This window comes from Opisthocomus hoazin, chromosome Z, assembly GCF_030867145.1.
Source record: "Opisthocomus hoazin isolate bOpiHoa1 chromosome Z, bOpiHoa1.hap1, whole genome shotgun sequence".
NCBI lineage: Eukaryota > Metazoa > Chordata > Aves > Opisthocomiformes > Opisthocomidae > Opisthocomus > Opisthocomus hoazin.
The window spans coordinates 49,316,458-49,332,669 of NC_134454.1; the positions used below are offsets into that span (position 1 = coordinate 49,316,458).

At 41.5% G+C, this 16,212-nt stretch overlaps 1 protein-coding gene across 3 annotated transcripts in view; it reads right to left on the minus strand.

Annotated features, from left to right (window-relative positions):
- Nucleotides 1-16,212, minus strand: part of NTRK2 (neurotrophic receptor tyrosine kinase 2) — a 212,830-nt gene that overhangs the window by 60,996 nt on the left and 135,622 nt on the right. The window contains exon 13 of one of the 3 annotated variants that reach the window (XM_075446958.1): nucleotides 4,116-7,922. The exons of the other annotated variants lie outside the window; for them this stretch is intronic. Within the exon in view, the coding sequence (XP_075303073.1) occupies nucleotides 7,912-7,922 (11 nt within the window). The 3' untranslated portion in view covers nucleotides 4,116-7,911. Of the gene's footprint in view, nucleotides 1-4,115; nucleotides 7,923-16,212 lie in introns of those variants that run through there. 3 annotated transcript variants of the gene reach the window in all.

Below are 16,212 nucleotides of genomic sequence, written 5' to 3' on the forward strand. Positions count from 1 at the left end.
CAAGCCTTAGCAACCTGAAACTGCTTTTTATTTCATTATAAATATATATTAAATATGGACTTGATCCATTACATGGTAAAACAGTTGGGATATATCAGAATAACTGAAAGCTAAATTTGGCACTCTATGGTCAGCATAAATAGCGGATATTAAATGCTCTGTGTTTGTCTTTCTATGCTGCTTCCAGCCTACTAACAACTTTTTAGCACAGTATGGTAAATCAGCTTTAAGTAGAAAATTATGCTGGACTTTTGACCAAGCTTTGCCTTTGCAGATGTGTATACACTTCATTTGTAAATGCCAATCTCAACCCACTTCTTCCAAAAGATCAATGATTGTAAAACTTAGAGGCTGCTGTCTGTGAGTTGCTGTATAAAACCCATGCTAGTATTATTTTCTTGTGGCAAATCTGGTCCATCCTCCATGTTTAAGTTAACTGGAGACAATGATCTCACTACCACCACCCTTCTCTTAGCTCAGACCAGGAAATCCTTTCCCTCAGCACGATCTTAATCTTTAGGGATCTTCTGTGCTGCAGAAACAGAAGCACTCAGCAAAGGATGGGGAAGTACCATGTAGCGTATCTCATATAATAGACACTGGGGAGAAGGGCTAATAAACATACTGTCTTCAAAGTATTAACTCTTTTCTGTCTCTGTTTCCAGAACCACGTGTATGCGAAAAAGCATCCCAGGATGCCAGTCTGAGAAGCAGGACCTGAAAGAAACATCATAGATTCAGAGACTGAGCCATATTCAAGCTTGACCTAAGTGTGTATAAAGATGAAATCCAAAGGAGATTGCCCTGTTTTTGATGTAGGTTTCTCTGCTTTGCTTATTCTCTTTTCATTTTAAAAGGAAAAGGAAATCATTGTGTACCATGACACAGGGGAGGACAGAAGGGTTTTAGTGATGGCCTTTCAAAAGGAAATACAAAAAGTAAATGGATCTTTCAAGTCTGTGAAGAATTAAACCATGTGCTCAGCTCACAGTCCCAAATTCTATCCTCTTATATGACAGTTAGGAACATGCTTAATCTTTAACTTTTGCTGAACTATTTTACTCAAAGATGGCATAGCATCTGATCTGCCATGTTAGATGAGTAGGTCTGCCCTGTTGCAGCTAATTGTGCACGGAAAGACACGCGAACAATAGAGGAAACATAACAGGACCACAACAGAACCCAGTCTTTTATATAAATCACATTTAAGCATATTATTTGTGCTTTCCCTAATAATTTTTGTCCTGCTTCAGAGAACCTTTTACAATTCTATCAGGCTGCAAGCATGCTGTGTGGCTTTCCATGAGGAAAGCTGAATCTTCTGCATGTCTGTGTTTTGCTCCCTTTGGGCCAGCTGAGGTGAACTCCTCCCGTAGCAGAAGATTCAGCCTCTGCCGTCTTCCTTAACTGCACATAGTTAAGGCTTTGCTGCTATGTGGTTACTTGCTCTTACGATTCTGCGCGTACTCCCCCCCTTTCCTGGGTTTTGCCATAAGTGGCCTTTAAACGGATAAAAGTTACAGGTTTGGTTGTCTCTAAGCAGGATCCACGAAAGACACATAAAGACAGAGGGCATTGCAAACAAACAAAAGAAGAAACCTTCCTCGCCCTTTGATCAGATCCCTGTATTATGTACTGAGAAATAAAATCAGCAGGAAGGAGAGAAAACAAGTCTTGAGACTTCCCACGGACTGAAAAGGAAAGAAGCTCAGTCTGCACCCTGTCCTCTGGCGATGCAGAACGGGTTAGCGCTAACTGTGATACTGTCCCTAAGTCCCATGCAACAGGAGAGATGAGCAAAACCATTTTAAAAGGTGAACGTATCTGAAAAAGCGGCTATTCCCTTTCACAGGCGTGCTGTCCTTCGGCATTTCTGCATCCTTCCGTGGTGAGGCATTTGTTGCTTTGCTTCTGTTTCACTGGCAGGCTGGCACACCTCTTCACTAGCCCATGCCATCTACAGAGGCTTCTGTTCCCACAGGGCATTTCCCCCTTGGTCCCTGTTATGCTTTCAGAATCCCAGTGCTTATGGGTAACAAAGGCAGTTGTAACTGGCAGCATATGCACGCAAGTTACACCCAGAAAATTAATTTTAAACTGTTTGGCTGTGCCAGATACTTCTACTGCAGCCAAGAAAGCAGTCAAAAGATTATCACATTGCACTAGCTTCAAACAAAAGCCCTACAAGTTCTCACTTACAGGTCATCCAAATGAAGTCACAAAGGCCTTGCAAGACTGAACATGTTGAGGGTTTTTCAGGAACAGATTCTCAACAACTGCAAAGAAAAGATGCCTTTTATCTTGTTGCACATGCAATGGAAAAAATTCTTCCTCTGTTTCCATATGAACATAGAACATGCTTCATTTTAGAAGCTTAAAAAAAACCTGCTTACTGTAGACCACACATCACCTCCTCTGCTGACCTGGTTCTTCCAGCCTGTATCCTTCCAAGGACTAAGACCATGACGTGTATGTTTGTTATATCATAACAACACCAAATTACTTCATGTCTAAAGGTCATGAGGTTTCTACAGCCTGGGTGACTTCTCATCATTCTCCAGGGTCTGATAACCTCGCCATATCCTACAGAAGGAAGCAAATGAGACTGTGTCATGCCTCCTACACTGAGCTTTGCTTAAGCAAACAGAGGTGCTCCTACTTGCAACTGCTCTGTAACTTGCACTAAACTGTAGCCCAGCAGGATTTGAGAATACTTCAAAGCCTTTTTTAATAGCAGCAGAATAGGTGCCCATTCTAATTGTCCTGATAGAAAACCCAACCTGCCTGATGGATACAGTGAGAAAAGCAAAGCTGTGGCTTGGCTTGACAGTGGGAACAGCAGAAATTCCCTAGTTCATTTCTCTTGCAAAAAATGTCATGTGTTTTCTCTTCTCCCCTTTGGATCTGCATGTTATTTTCGTAACATGAAAACCAACACATCTAGTTAACAGAACCTTCCAGTCACTTGAGCTCTGGATGGTGCTATCTGTCAGTTGAAATTGTTTCTCCACGTATCAGACAAATAAGGAGGATTCCTCCTTCTTAGCTAAAACAAGTTTGGTGAGGGAGCAAAAGTCTCAACTACATACAGCCCCTTGCAACCGGCCTGCACAACACACAGCCCAGGGCCACTTGGCCTTTAGTGCATCAGAGGCAATACCATGCTCTGTGGCTGCGGACAGCTAGGCACCAGTCGCTCAGTCACCACGCCACACAGAGGTAGGCTTAAAGCAGGAGCAAAGCGTGCCTCGGTTCCACTACAGACAGCAAACCAACAGGTCTGTTTCTCAGCAAAGTTCCCTTCAGGCATCTGATTAAATAAGGGCTTTCTAAATTTTCACTAAAATGTATAAACCGCCCCCCCACCCCACCCCGTATCAATAAAACTTTATTTTAGAGACAGAGAATGAACACAGATACATTAATCAAAAGTTAACTACACAACATGTCAGCAGCTAATGAAAAACAAAGACCTGTACTCCTTTAGGGAAATGACAGCTTCCCACAGGGTCCACTGTGATAACGAACAGTCAGAGCCTCAGTACCAACAGTGACAACACAACCAAACCACCACTAAATGGGATCTTTTAGAGCTGCGGCCCATGATGAGGTTGAGGACAAGTTCAGTCTCTGCCAATATGCTTTCAGCACCTAAAAGCATCTTGGTTTTGAGTTGATAATTACAGTGTGCTGAGCCAAGCAGCTGTCACTGAGGAACAGGAGCTGCCCAAATGCAGCAAAATGCATAGAAGTTTACTGGCTGATTTATCACACAGTAATGAACCCAGCCTTTTGAGGCATGGAAGTGAAAGACAGAAATAGGGAGGGGAAAAAAAAAAAAAGGAAAGGGAGGGAGAAAGAGCTTTGAACATTTTGTTCCAGCCAGTTTCCAAGAAAGAGGAAAACACCAGGCGTGATTCAATCGAAGGATGCTCTCCCACAGCCCCGCTGCTGATGGAGAAGCGGCCACTGGGCAGAAACTCCAGACACGTATTTCCCAGAGCACCCAGACCCAGTCTTTGCTGAGATGTGAACTCTCGCTGATGGTAGCACACACACATAGCAGGGCAAACAAGAAGAAGAACGGCAGAAATGGCTGAATGAACTTTATTCAAGATCTGACATAGGGTGTCAGCATAATGAACACGACCTAAAGAAGAGTGCTAGACATAAGCAGACTGAGTTGGCAGCTCTGACCAATTATTACCGGTTAATTTTATGGTGATAGCTAGTACACATGTACGATATTCTGTAAAAGCTTAATAGAAGTCACCACAAATCATAATCACCTTTCTTCTCTGCACTCTTTATATTTGGGAATTGCTTACAGTTGAATCTTCCGTAATATTTGTTGTAGACTGAAGTGAATGCAAATGCAATTCTGGCAGTCTCTGCCAGAAACCAAAAATGCATGGACCACAAAAGTATTGTTCTCACCTAGCATCTATATGCCCATTGCTTTTAAAAAACAAAACTGTTTTGTTCCAACTACTGTACATCATGATATTTACAGCAACTGTAGTCTACACAGAACAAAGATAGGCAAAATGTAAGTTCTTTTCTCCCCTTCCTTCTGAAGTTCAAGTTGTCTTCCAGAGCAATAAACACTAGCTGCCTACACACCCATAAACTTGGAAAGCATTTTGAGTAGCAGTAACCAACACAAATGGCTGCCACGTTTGTTGAATTGTATTGGCAGAATACCCCATGTGTGTATCAGTAAAGGGAGTACTAAAAATCACCATCATTTTCATTGTGACCAGTGAAACAGCTGAATTTTTGTCTCAGGTTGCTCGGAACTGGCACTTGCAGCTAAGGAAACAGGTGTTGCCCATTGATAAGCATGCCGTCTGCACTTCACTAAAACACTGAGATACACAAAGCGTTATTGTTAGCCCTACAGACAAGATGTCACCAGGGCAGATTAATGGACCACTTCACAGGCAGTGTTAACTGCTGCATCCTGCAAGACCACCACCACCAGGAGGCGAAGTACAGACCTGCTTTTAGGAGGGACTGGTCTGTTACGGAGCTGGAGGGCTACTTTGCCTTTTGGTAGTCCAACATCCACAAAATGGTCCTCAAGTAATTTCCAGGACTCTGTATTTCTAGCCTGCCCTTCTCATCAGACTTTTAAGCAGAAGAGGAAGGATCAGAACCTAACATAATTATTTATAAACCAATTTCAAGTTTTATTGGGTAGTTTTTCCACTGTTTTTCCACTTACAACTCTCATTAACTTCTAGGCTAGTGTGTTGCTTTCACCATTGCTTCTGTCACATTTATTCTTCCCTTGTTGCAACATTTTATTCAATATGAGAATGGTAATTCAGCCACTAGTTCCAAGAATATAACAGGCTCTAACTTCAAAAATAACCATTACTGATTTGCATTTTTCCTTACAAAGAAACTACAGAGAGGCAGTGTTTGCTTCTGAAATCTAGACACACACATACATAGAGATGAAAAGGTGTTTGTCATCAGGACTTTGGCACACAACTCTTAGGAAGCTTCTGCTGAGTGGATCCCTTTATCATTGTTTTCTGCACATAGAAAATACGGCCAGAAACGCTTGCCTAGCTGTTTTAGAATAGTGGCGTTTTTAAAAATATTAATTACTTTCTATTTTGGACAGTGTCACTAAGTTATAAAGTGTAAGTTTTGTATTCATCACAGTTCTTATTTGGTATATTTTGGAAACAATGGCCCAAACTCCTTGCTGCTATCACCTTCTCAATTGCAAAATCTCAAGTGGAAACTCTTCAGATATGGATTTGGCTGCAACAAATACTTTCTTGTATTTTTACAGATTGTGGCCTCCTTAAAAGTTTAAGTGCATTGTAACACAGTCAAAAATAAAAGCAACTGGAATGAAAAAAATGCATTCAGAAAAAACATCTTACAACAACACTGTTTCTCTTGCATTGCCTTCAGTGTTAGCTTGCATGCCACAAAACTACTCCTGCTCTCACTCACAAAACGTAAACCAGGAAACTCAGTGGAGTCCTTCTAGATTAAGAGTCACAAAGAGAAGCTGCTGAAGAAAGCAATTAAAAACCCACAGCACCCTCTAATTTAAGGGGAAAAAGAAAAAAAAAGACTTGTCATGAACAAAAGAAAATGTAAGGTCTGCTGCTTAGCTAACTGCCCTAATTCTTTGCTTACTCCAGTCTGTATGTTGTTAGCTTACAGTCTTTTATGTACCATCCCGCATAAAAATAAACAGGCCCTCGGGGATTAACATACCACAAAGAGCACTTCTAAACTACTTGCTGTAGCTCCCTTTCCACACCTTCATAAACGTAAACAAATAAAGATTTCTGAACAGGAGCTACTGGAATAATTTTCCTTCATACTGTGTAAAGCAGACATCAGAAATGCCAGTTGTGTGGAAATTTGGGAAAGTGGTAAATTTCATCCTAATGAGGGCTATTCTAGCTAAGCATCTCTTCCCAAGACTATTTTAAAAGGTATTTTTGCCCATAATTAACCAAGTTGAAAGCTAGCTACGGCAGCTAGGAGCAAGTGGTTCGAGAACCTGCATTATCCCTGCTACTGCACAAAATGTACTGTGCTTTCACATATGGACCTTGCTGAAAGCCCTAGTTAAGGACAGACATGACAACTCCTGCTCCAGCATAGCATTTTTAGTTCAAGCCCAGCTCTGCAGGAGCCTGACAGAACTTTGCCAAATCAGTGACAGGCTTGTCACTTAAATAAGCAGTCACACAGCAAAGAGGTACATCTTGCCTCAGAAATGCCTCAGAAATCGGACAGGTTGTGAGTTTGATTGAAAAGACAGTACATACATAGCAAATGTGCTATATGCTGCAGCTTTCCACCTAGTAATTCATAGCTGCAGATACACAGGAGAGGATGATCATCCACACCATGGAGTTTATTGTCTCCAGTAAGAAGCACAAGAGTGAACTGCTTATGGGCTTGAGAAGGGACACAAGGGAGAGATTAAATACGGGCAGGGTGCAGTACGAATCCTGAAAAAAAGAAAAAGCAGATGACTAAACTGCTCCAGTTCAAAAGAAAGGGAATCTCCAGACCTCAGTTGATTAGTAGCGCTGATCATATTTTCTTGTTATCTCACTTAAGCATTTTAGGTCCTGTTAATTTAGATTTCTTCATCCTGAACAGCCTGTTACAGCTGCTCAGCAACAAGCTAGACATCTGCCCTGCAAAGACTTCCCTTAAAGATTTTATGTAACATTTTAATTAAATGCTATCCCTAGTACAGCAAGAATTTGTCCATATCCAAACCAATGTCACAGCCATTTGTTTCTGCACAATGAAGCTTTTTCTGTTGCACTACACAATCGCATTTAGGGTATGCTTAGAAAAAAAGACAGAAACTTTTGCTAGCTTATTTATCACCACTTCTTAGTGACTCAGCTTTATTTTGATGCCACATATTGCACAGCTGCCAGCCTGTTGGAAATACTTCTGCATCCCATTTGGTTAGTTATCCTACAATTTGAAAAGCTTGTGATTTCTTATGGAAGCTTGCAGATGTAGTTCCCTCACCCTCCCCAGCTATAGCATGACAATGCTTGCCAGAACACAGGCTCTGGCACAGACTTCGGAGATGGATGTGGAAACGTTACACAATTTTGCAATGAATTCATTATGATCAAGCAGCACCAGTTAAAGCAATCACTCTCCTGGCCAAAGAAGTAAGTGAGGAAAAGAAAAACAGAAAAAACAAGTCTTCACTTTTCTGATGTCCTGTATTATCAAAGCACAGGTTGCAACAAGCTGAGAAAGTGTAATGTGCTTCAACGTCTTTTTCAGTTGCTATGGTACTGTTTCCTATGGAAAATTCCTTGTTCTGCGTGATGTTTTTCCTGCCTCATTTGGGATGGCAGAACCGTTCCTTGTGTCACCTGAGAAACCGGGCTGTCAGTTTCCACCTATTGGTGAGAAAGAAACTCATCAGCAGCAGAACTCAACGGAAAATTCCTCAGGTGGAAGTTTCTGCGCTGGAGGCCAACATGACACCATGTAGGAAGGATGGATGGGTCAGGGGCCGAGGGGGTCATGCAGCAGATCTGGCTTCCACCTCGGGATCAGCCACAGATCTCCTGCGTGAGCCAGGGCAAGGGATTTAATCCCCAGGACTCCCCACCCGTGCAGGCAGGACAACGGAGCGTCCTTCCCCCATTCTTCACCCTGTGCGTGAAGCCCCGGGTCTGTAAGCTGCCCACAGGCCAACCCGCTAGCTCCAGGTTACAGGAGCGGGGCAATAGCCCAAAAGCTCTTCAGTCAGGGGTTATTTGCAGCTGCGGAGTCCCACAGTGCTTCACACAGGGAGGTCCTGTTTGGACCTCGGGGATCTAAAGTAACACATGCAAATAAATGCAAATAATTGCATTGTTCTCCGCCTTTAAGGAAAAATATCATAATAGGCAAGGAGGAAAAACTCCAGCTTTACAGTACAGCCAAGCAGGAGAAAATATTTGCCTTTTAAAGGAGATCTTCAATCTATTTTCTGCATGGATAATACCAAAAACTGCCAGAAACAAGGTATACAAATGGTATTATAGCATCACACTAGTGACACAAAGCAACCAGGGATAGGGGCTTTTCATTAGGGGAATTTCTTTTATGGATTAGTTGGAAGCAATCTGATTTTAATGGGAGATTTTTCCTGCTGGAACATTTTTAGTTCCAATCAAAACATAATTAGATTGCACCAGTTTTAATTCATTACAAAACCAAAGCTTTTTTTTTTCTCTTTAGAAAAAAAAAAGGCGTTAACATTTTAACGCAGTTGGACACCTGCTGTACTTCAGAATGCCAAAATTCCCATGGGCTCCCTATGGTGATGAGAAGAGCTTTTGACCTCTCTGATGAAATGGGTTTTGAAAATAATAAATGCGTAAGTGCTTGAAAAGAGACTCCTTTAGTAACGTCTATCATGACAATGAAGAGCATTCAAGATGTGACAATGCAATTGCACACCATGGGACAAATTTTCTGTTGGTGCCAATATTTAAAGCTCCATTGACTTCAGTGGAGTTTCACCCTTTAGTCCAAGAAGGTTTGGACTTGTTGGATATTGCTTGCAGTTACATACAACCACTTTTGTCTTTTAGAGGCCCTTCCCTTCACACTTAAGTTCAACATGAAAATTAATGGAAACAGGTGTAGGAATGAAAGAAAACGTGCCAAACAGTAACTGAACAGAAGTCAGGACACTCAGAATTTTGACTTCCACAGCAACAACTTCAGCATAAAGCCAGTCAAAAAGTTTGACTGAAAAATGTTAATTGTGTAAAATAAAGTTTCAAAGATTCGGCAGCAGGAAAATGTTGATTTCCAGTTACCTTTTGGCCTTCTAAAACAAAGAATCAAATTTAACATTTCAAAGTGGAAAAAACCTGCTCTCTCCCCAAAACACACACACACACACACAAAAATCTTACTTATAATTTTGAAACATTTGCCCAAATAAGCTTTTCACTTAAAAATACCAAATTATTTAAATTTTATTGAAGATGCACATTTTTCTGTTTCAGCATTTCAATTCGAAACTTGAAACAAAATTGAGTCAAGTGCCCTCTGCTTTAACTGACATTCAGATTTTAAAGCAGAAAGTAATTTTGAAATGCTGAAAGCTCCCATGGGAGGAAATTCTATTTTTGAACAGCTTTACTTCTGTGCATTTAGAATTGCAGCTATTACCCTGGAACTTTTGAAGGGTAAGAGTTGTATTAAAGATGGAAAAAATCAGTAAAGGCTGCATTATTCTGGTTGTACAAAGTGGTAAAGGCACTAGGACCTTCCTCTCACTTTGCATTTTGATGGAGAAACCCCTCCTTCAAGGCTATCATCAGATGAAGAACTGGATGCCAATCTCATACACAAGCCTATGCAAGATACCTGCATATCAGCACATTGCTCTACCGATCATTGTCCTCATTCTTATCCAAAGGCTACCAAATTTGACTCCTAAGAAATTTATCCAGTAATAAGCATGTGCAAGTGGAAAGGATGTGGACGATGAAAGTTACAACTCAACCTTAAGAATCGCAAAGTTGTAAGCAAGATCTAATGAAGTTACAGAAGTTTAAACCAAACCCCAAGATTTGAATACAACTGACTTTTGACAAACTTTACATCCTGATCTGATGCTGTGAGTTGAAGTAATTGCTCAGAAAATCTCTTCCAGACTGAACAAAATTATAATCATCAAAGAAGGATTCTGCAATTTAATTTCTATGCTACTGCAAATAGTCGTCAATGTAAAAAGCATTTGGCAGAGCAAAAGTTCTGCATACAGCAGTATTTTTATGCTAGAACCCACCATTTGGTTTATGCTGGGCCTTCTCATCTTCAGTAAGGTTGGTGCTGTTACAGTAATACTCCTCATACAAAGAAAATCTACAGAATGGCTCCTCTGCTTTTCAGCAACCAATGAAAATCATGGTATCTCTTAAATATCCAGTTCCTTTGATAATCAGAAGCACTGCTGTTACATTTCCCTTATCTCAACATCCAAATAATTCTTCTCCTCCTATGTCCAGCAGCACAAGCAGCAGTTAGGGTCTGGAGGTGGGGGGCACGGATGGGTACAGAAAAAAACAGTGACCCAGCAGAGCTTTTTGACCTTCAGTTGTCTTGTACTCTATTGATCTTTCTCACTCCCCAAAGATACAACACATTTTATAATTATGACCACTATGAAATGCCATCAATGATTCAAGAGGACTTCCCTACCGAACATCCAGAGAAGCAATAAACATCAGTTTAAAAGCTCTAAAACCAAATCAACAAACAGTTAAAGCCACAGACACAAGGCCCTGCCATGATGACCTCCAGTTCTCTTCACTGAGGCTCCAGAAGAGTGAGGATAAAATTCCCTTTCCAACCCCACCTGGATATTCAATTAGCTGGCTGTCAGGATGAAATGCAGAAAAGAGAGAAAGCTTGAACACATTGGCCTCGTGAAAGGCAATTAAAGAGATCCTTAATCAAACACTGCTGCTTTTAGCAAGTCAGGTAATGTATCAAAAGCAAAGCCTACTTGCCCAAATCCTTTTGCTCCCTGAATCCAAATCCTGAAGTCACGCAGTCAGGGAGGGCATAACCTAGGTAAGTGACTTTAATTACTTGAACTTTGGAGCAGTACAGCTGCAAAATATTGGTTTAATTGGAGTAAATGGCCAACAGGCCTACTCTTTTGTCTTTTATCCCTTTTTCCTCCCCCACCCTCTCCCTCTTTCTCTTTGTCTGGGAGAGGGAGATTTGTACATGTCACTGTATCACAGAGTGACACTTCTTACTGGAGCCCTCTCCGGTCACTGCTTGGATACATGCAAATCAAAGGCTTTTGTATTTTCCCTGCAGTTTCCCTATTTTCTGAGCATGATTTATCTGCTTCATCTTTGTGATGTTGGTTCAGTTTTCTCCTGTCTAATGAGTTTTATTAGCAATTGTCTCTCAGAGTTTATATTTATGATGCCATGTGCAGGACAGTGTCACCCTTAACAACATGCTTAGTGGCTTGAACAACACCTAGAGACAAGAATATTTCCTCCATGTTTGCAACACAGGAGGTATTCTCTGTAGCAAAGCCTGAAGACGTACAGTGAATTCTGTCCATACAGAGCAGCTGCCTGCTAAAGGTCACAAGCACACCGTTAAAGAGTGTGCATTGCCTTTCCTTTGTTCTGTAATTTTGCTGTAAGAGAGCACCACATTAAGAAACTAAATATATTCATATAATTTATATTTTTTTGATTCATGGGTACAGTGTGCATTTCATAAGTCTTTACACTATTTTTCCCTGATGTTTTGCTCCATTACCTTTCAATTGGTTTAACAGGAGGGCAGAAGAAGCTTTCATCTCCTACGAATCAAACCATCACCTTCTGTGCATCAGACTGAGTGCTAGCTGCCCAAAAGTGCAGTTTTATCTACAGCCATCCTACATCTTGTACAACTTAACACCACACACCAAGAACCTCAATAATTCAGGAGTATCAGGATGCAGAAATGCTTAGCTTGCAAAGTATTAAACAGCTTGTTAGTTTACTTAAAAGCAACAACCCAAAAGCTAATTCCAAATACACCCTTGTCAAAGACAATGAGGTTTGTCACAGATGAGGTTAGATAAAGATTGTCCCATCACAGAACCTGAGACACAAAGAAAACAGTGCTTGTTTGTTTTGGCTCAAATGTGTTCAGGTAAGCTTTGATCTACGTACCCAGGCAGTTCACACGCCGCGCAAAACTCCCAAGCCCAGCTCAGCACGGACAGGGGTCCTAAGGATCTGCCAGCAGAAAGCAGCGCAAGGAATGATGGGCAGCTTGTGACCACAGAGGGTTTTATACCCAAGCTTGTAAACTAAAATTCCCTTTTCTAATTAAAAGAGCGTGGAGATCTAGGAAAGACTTCAACCAGGATTGCTATCCTTCTTTAGACTGCATTTCCATTTAAATGACTGCCCTTCTTTCTCAAAAATGAAAACACCCAGCATCAAGGTATGTTTCTGCAGTAGCTTTGTTCTTAGCACTTCCCTGAATTTGTCTCATCTTTCTGATGGGGATATCTAAAAAAGCCCTCTGTAAGAGGATAGAAATTCAAGGAACTATTCTGACACAACTTTTCTGCAGTCTGCTGCTGTACTTCTCTATCACAGGGCAGACTAGTCTCACAGCCATTCAAATGTCTCCAGCACAGCCTTTCGCTGCAGTCATGGAAGAATCGAAGTTTCAGGAAGACAGCTCTTGAGATGGTTTAGATAACAAATACTGTGGATTTTAACATGTATGCTTATATACAGTATACCCACAGAGGAAGGTCAGAGGAGTAACAAAATGTTTCTCACAAGCTTTTATGAACATTTGAATGAGACAACTGGTTTGATGAGGCAAAGAACTCACTGTAGGTGGGCACAGACTTTTATATATGATGAAAAATAAATACCACACGCTCAGGCAGAGAGTCTGTCCCAAGACTAGACCAAAATAAATAAAACTCAAAGATTTCTCTGTACACTTTCTCTCCATTGTTAAGAAAAATACCTGATGCTTTTCTGTGTGTTTCCCACAGAAAATGTTCTACATATTTCTGTGTACATATTCTGCCAATGAACACAAGCTGCAAAGTTGAGATGACAAAGCTGTCTTCTGCAGGAGCAATGAACACCTGCATGCTTTGTTCTATCTTGAAACCACCTTATCTTTCAGTCAAGAAAATTTATCAGTCCCAGATAAATCTCTTACCAGTTAGTTTAATGTTGCCATTTACCACAGTCCTGTTTCAGATGTTGAGGCCAAACTCAAAGCACACAGAGATCAACAGGCTGGAAAGACTCACGTTGATTAAACCGGGAAATCAATTCTGGATTGGGCCTCTAGAGGAAAGCTGTCACTGCAAAGACAAGTTGAAACTTTTCTCTTCTTCCTCATTTCTGAAAGACATACTTTATTTTGCACTGTGTTTACTCGTCAGTGTGGTACAATTTCAGGGTTCTCTAAAATGCTGCCATTAAAAGAGGCAAAAATGTATAACCTTAAAGTGCAATACAACGTTGTGATAAACATGTGAAACCAATGCCAGCAAGGAAACGTGCCATATAAGAATGCATAACGCAAGAGTTCAATGAGCTGGGAAATAGTCACCTTCTAGTAAAACAAGAATTGCTCCAAACAGCTGAATTTAGATTAACTTTCAGAAGGATTCACTGCATCTGCAAGGAACGCAAAAGGCTTGTGCTTCCTCTCCAGAAGCAAAAGCTACGACAAAAAAGAAACACATTCCCCAAGAAGGACCGTGTGAATTTGAGGCTTAAGTCTCTGCTCGTACACCACACCTTCAGAGTGAGAACTCTGAATTACTGTGTCTGAAACCACACCTCACTGAAAACATGCACCTCATCTCTCCTCTCAGGGTTAGGCACAAGACTGAAAGGACCCTTCCTGCAAAGTGGAGTTGAGCGCAGAGCTTTTGGGCTCCAGGTGTGATGCCTGCTGGGGCTGGCTGCGGCAGCTGAAGGCGACCAGTCCACAAATCCAGCCTCCCCAGTGGTGGCCAGAGGATTGATGTGACTGGAAGTCCAAGGCAGTTTACACCTGTAGTCAGCCATGGGCTGCAGAAGCTGAAGGATGGTGAACATGCCTCTGCCCCTCCCCTGCTGCAGAGGGGCGGGGCAACAGTCGCTTCTCCAGGCACAGTGTGAATGCAGTGGGGATTCAGAGCCCTCAGGGCGTTACCAAAGGCAAAGCCCAGCCCTTACACTGGGTGCAGGACGCTATCGCTACTCTGATGATGCTAACACTGTTTCACGTCATTGTCTGCCCGGACAGATGAGCGTCAGCTCTCTGCTGCAACGGCTGGGGGTGCCGGCAAGCTGTGAGCCTCTGGCCTTTCATCTGCTTCTGATCCCTGTTCTCCTCTGCTGTCTGGGTCCTGATTGTTTTGGCCACAAAAGGATATGAATATGTTGCTGTTAATGTCAGGGAAGCTGCTACACACCATACATGGAACACCTGCTGGTTTATTAGACAGGGTTAGTATTTGAAAAAGGACATCACAGAGCATAAGCCAATGTCTACTTGTTGGAAGATCTGGAAGAAATATACTCCTTAAGGTTTATTAGATGCTTATTTGATCAAGGATTTTTAATAGGTACAGTACCAGCCATTTTTAGGTATCAGAAAAGTTACTACTGATATCCACTGTAGAAATTTGTCCATTCCTGAATTGAGCAGATACAGTATGCAAAATGAGGTGAGAATTTACCATCAATATAGACAGGAATGGCATTGCTGGCCAATGATAACACAAATCATTTTACTCTCACCTGATGATATAGCACCTTTGTGCACTCCCCATTGCACAAGTGAACTTCATGGACCAAAGCACCACAAGCACATGACAACATGGACAGTCCTGGAAAGAGCAACCCTGTGTAACAGGGTAGTTCCACTTTTATATCAGAGGATGAAGAATGAGCCCGTAAGTTTTTGCCTTGTGCTTTACCACCCAAGAAGGAGCTTTTCAAGCTTTCCCACACAGTGCTGGTCAATGCATTTCCGTCTGGAGGCAATCCCATTGCTATTCCAGTCTCAACAGCCTCTACAGTGGAGACTGCAAATACTGCAAAACAGTTGCTTTTCTTCTGATGAGAACAAAACAGGGACAAGACAAATCATGTCCTCCTGCGCAAGCGGTTGGAGCAAATCAGTCATGTATTGTTCTTTCTTTGCCAAAGGCTGAGACTGAGGTTCTTTTGTTTCTTTTCCATTTGTTTCTCCCTTTTTGTGTTCCTCCCTACTTTGTGTGGGACATGTTCCCCTTGATGGGTATTGTTTTCAGCTATTTCTTTTTTTTTATTAAGGCAGCCACAGGCCTTCCAAGCTGTGGGCACCAAAAAATGAGAGCACATCCTTGAAAGACAGCCTAAGAAACCAAATCTAAACAAATCCTAAGCAACACTCAGAAATGAGAGGAGCTGTGTGGGAATGGCTTCAGTTCAGAAAGTTTCTAACTGAAGCTGTAGCTCAAAGAAGTATTCATAACAGCAGCTGACAATTCTGTCAAACCTGTATTATTTCCCTCAAAATGATATAAATTGAAGATTGTTTTAAGTTAGATTTGGCTTCTCACTATCAAATCTTGGGAATAAATAACCATGTGATAGAGACAGCCACCTCATTTTCCATTCTTTCTTTTCAGTGCTGTGGGAAATAAACCAAGGTGGAAAGTGGGAAGAGGGGAAGGAAGTGCTGCTGTAAAGTCAGCTTCGTTTCCCATCTCCTTAACTCTGACTCCAATCTCCAGTACAACTGAGTGCTGCTCAAGGGATCCTCTTGGAGACTGAAAGCCTTTTCCTGCACCCTGCAACCTGTACAATTACTGACTTTCAACAGAGTTTCCAGCAACCAGTTTTCAAAGCCATTTAGGTAGCTAAAGGCGAAGCAATCGTATACTGGAATTGTCCAAAGTACTAAGCTGACTAACACCCTGATTTCTGTTGACCAGACTTTATACTTCCAAGGTGTTCAGGAGCTTTTTAGAAAACCAGTTAGTTGTTGATTTAGCACCTGAATGCCTTTGAGATGCTCCTTTCATGTGACTAGCTGACATCTGAAAATGGAATTTAGATTCCCCAAATCCAGAAATGAAAAGAAAACCAAAAAACCCTAGAGACATTATTAGTTGTACAGAGATATACAGCAATTCAGAGCAAC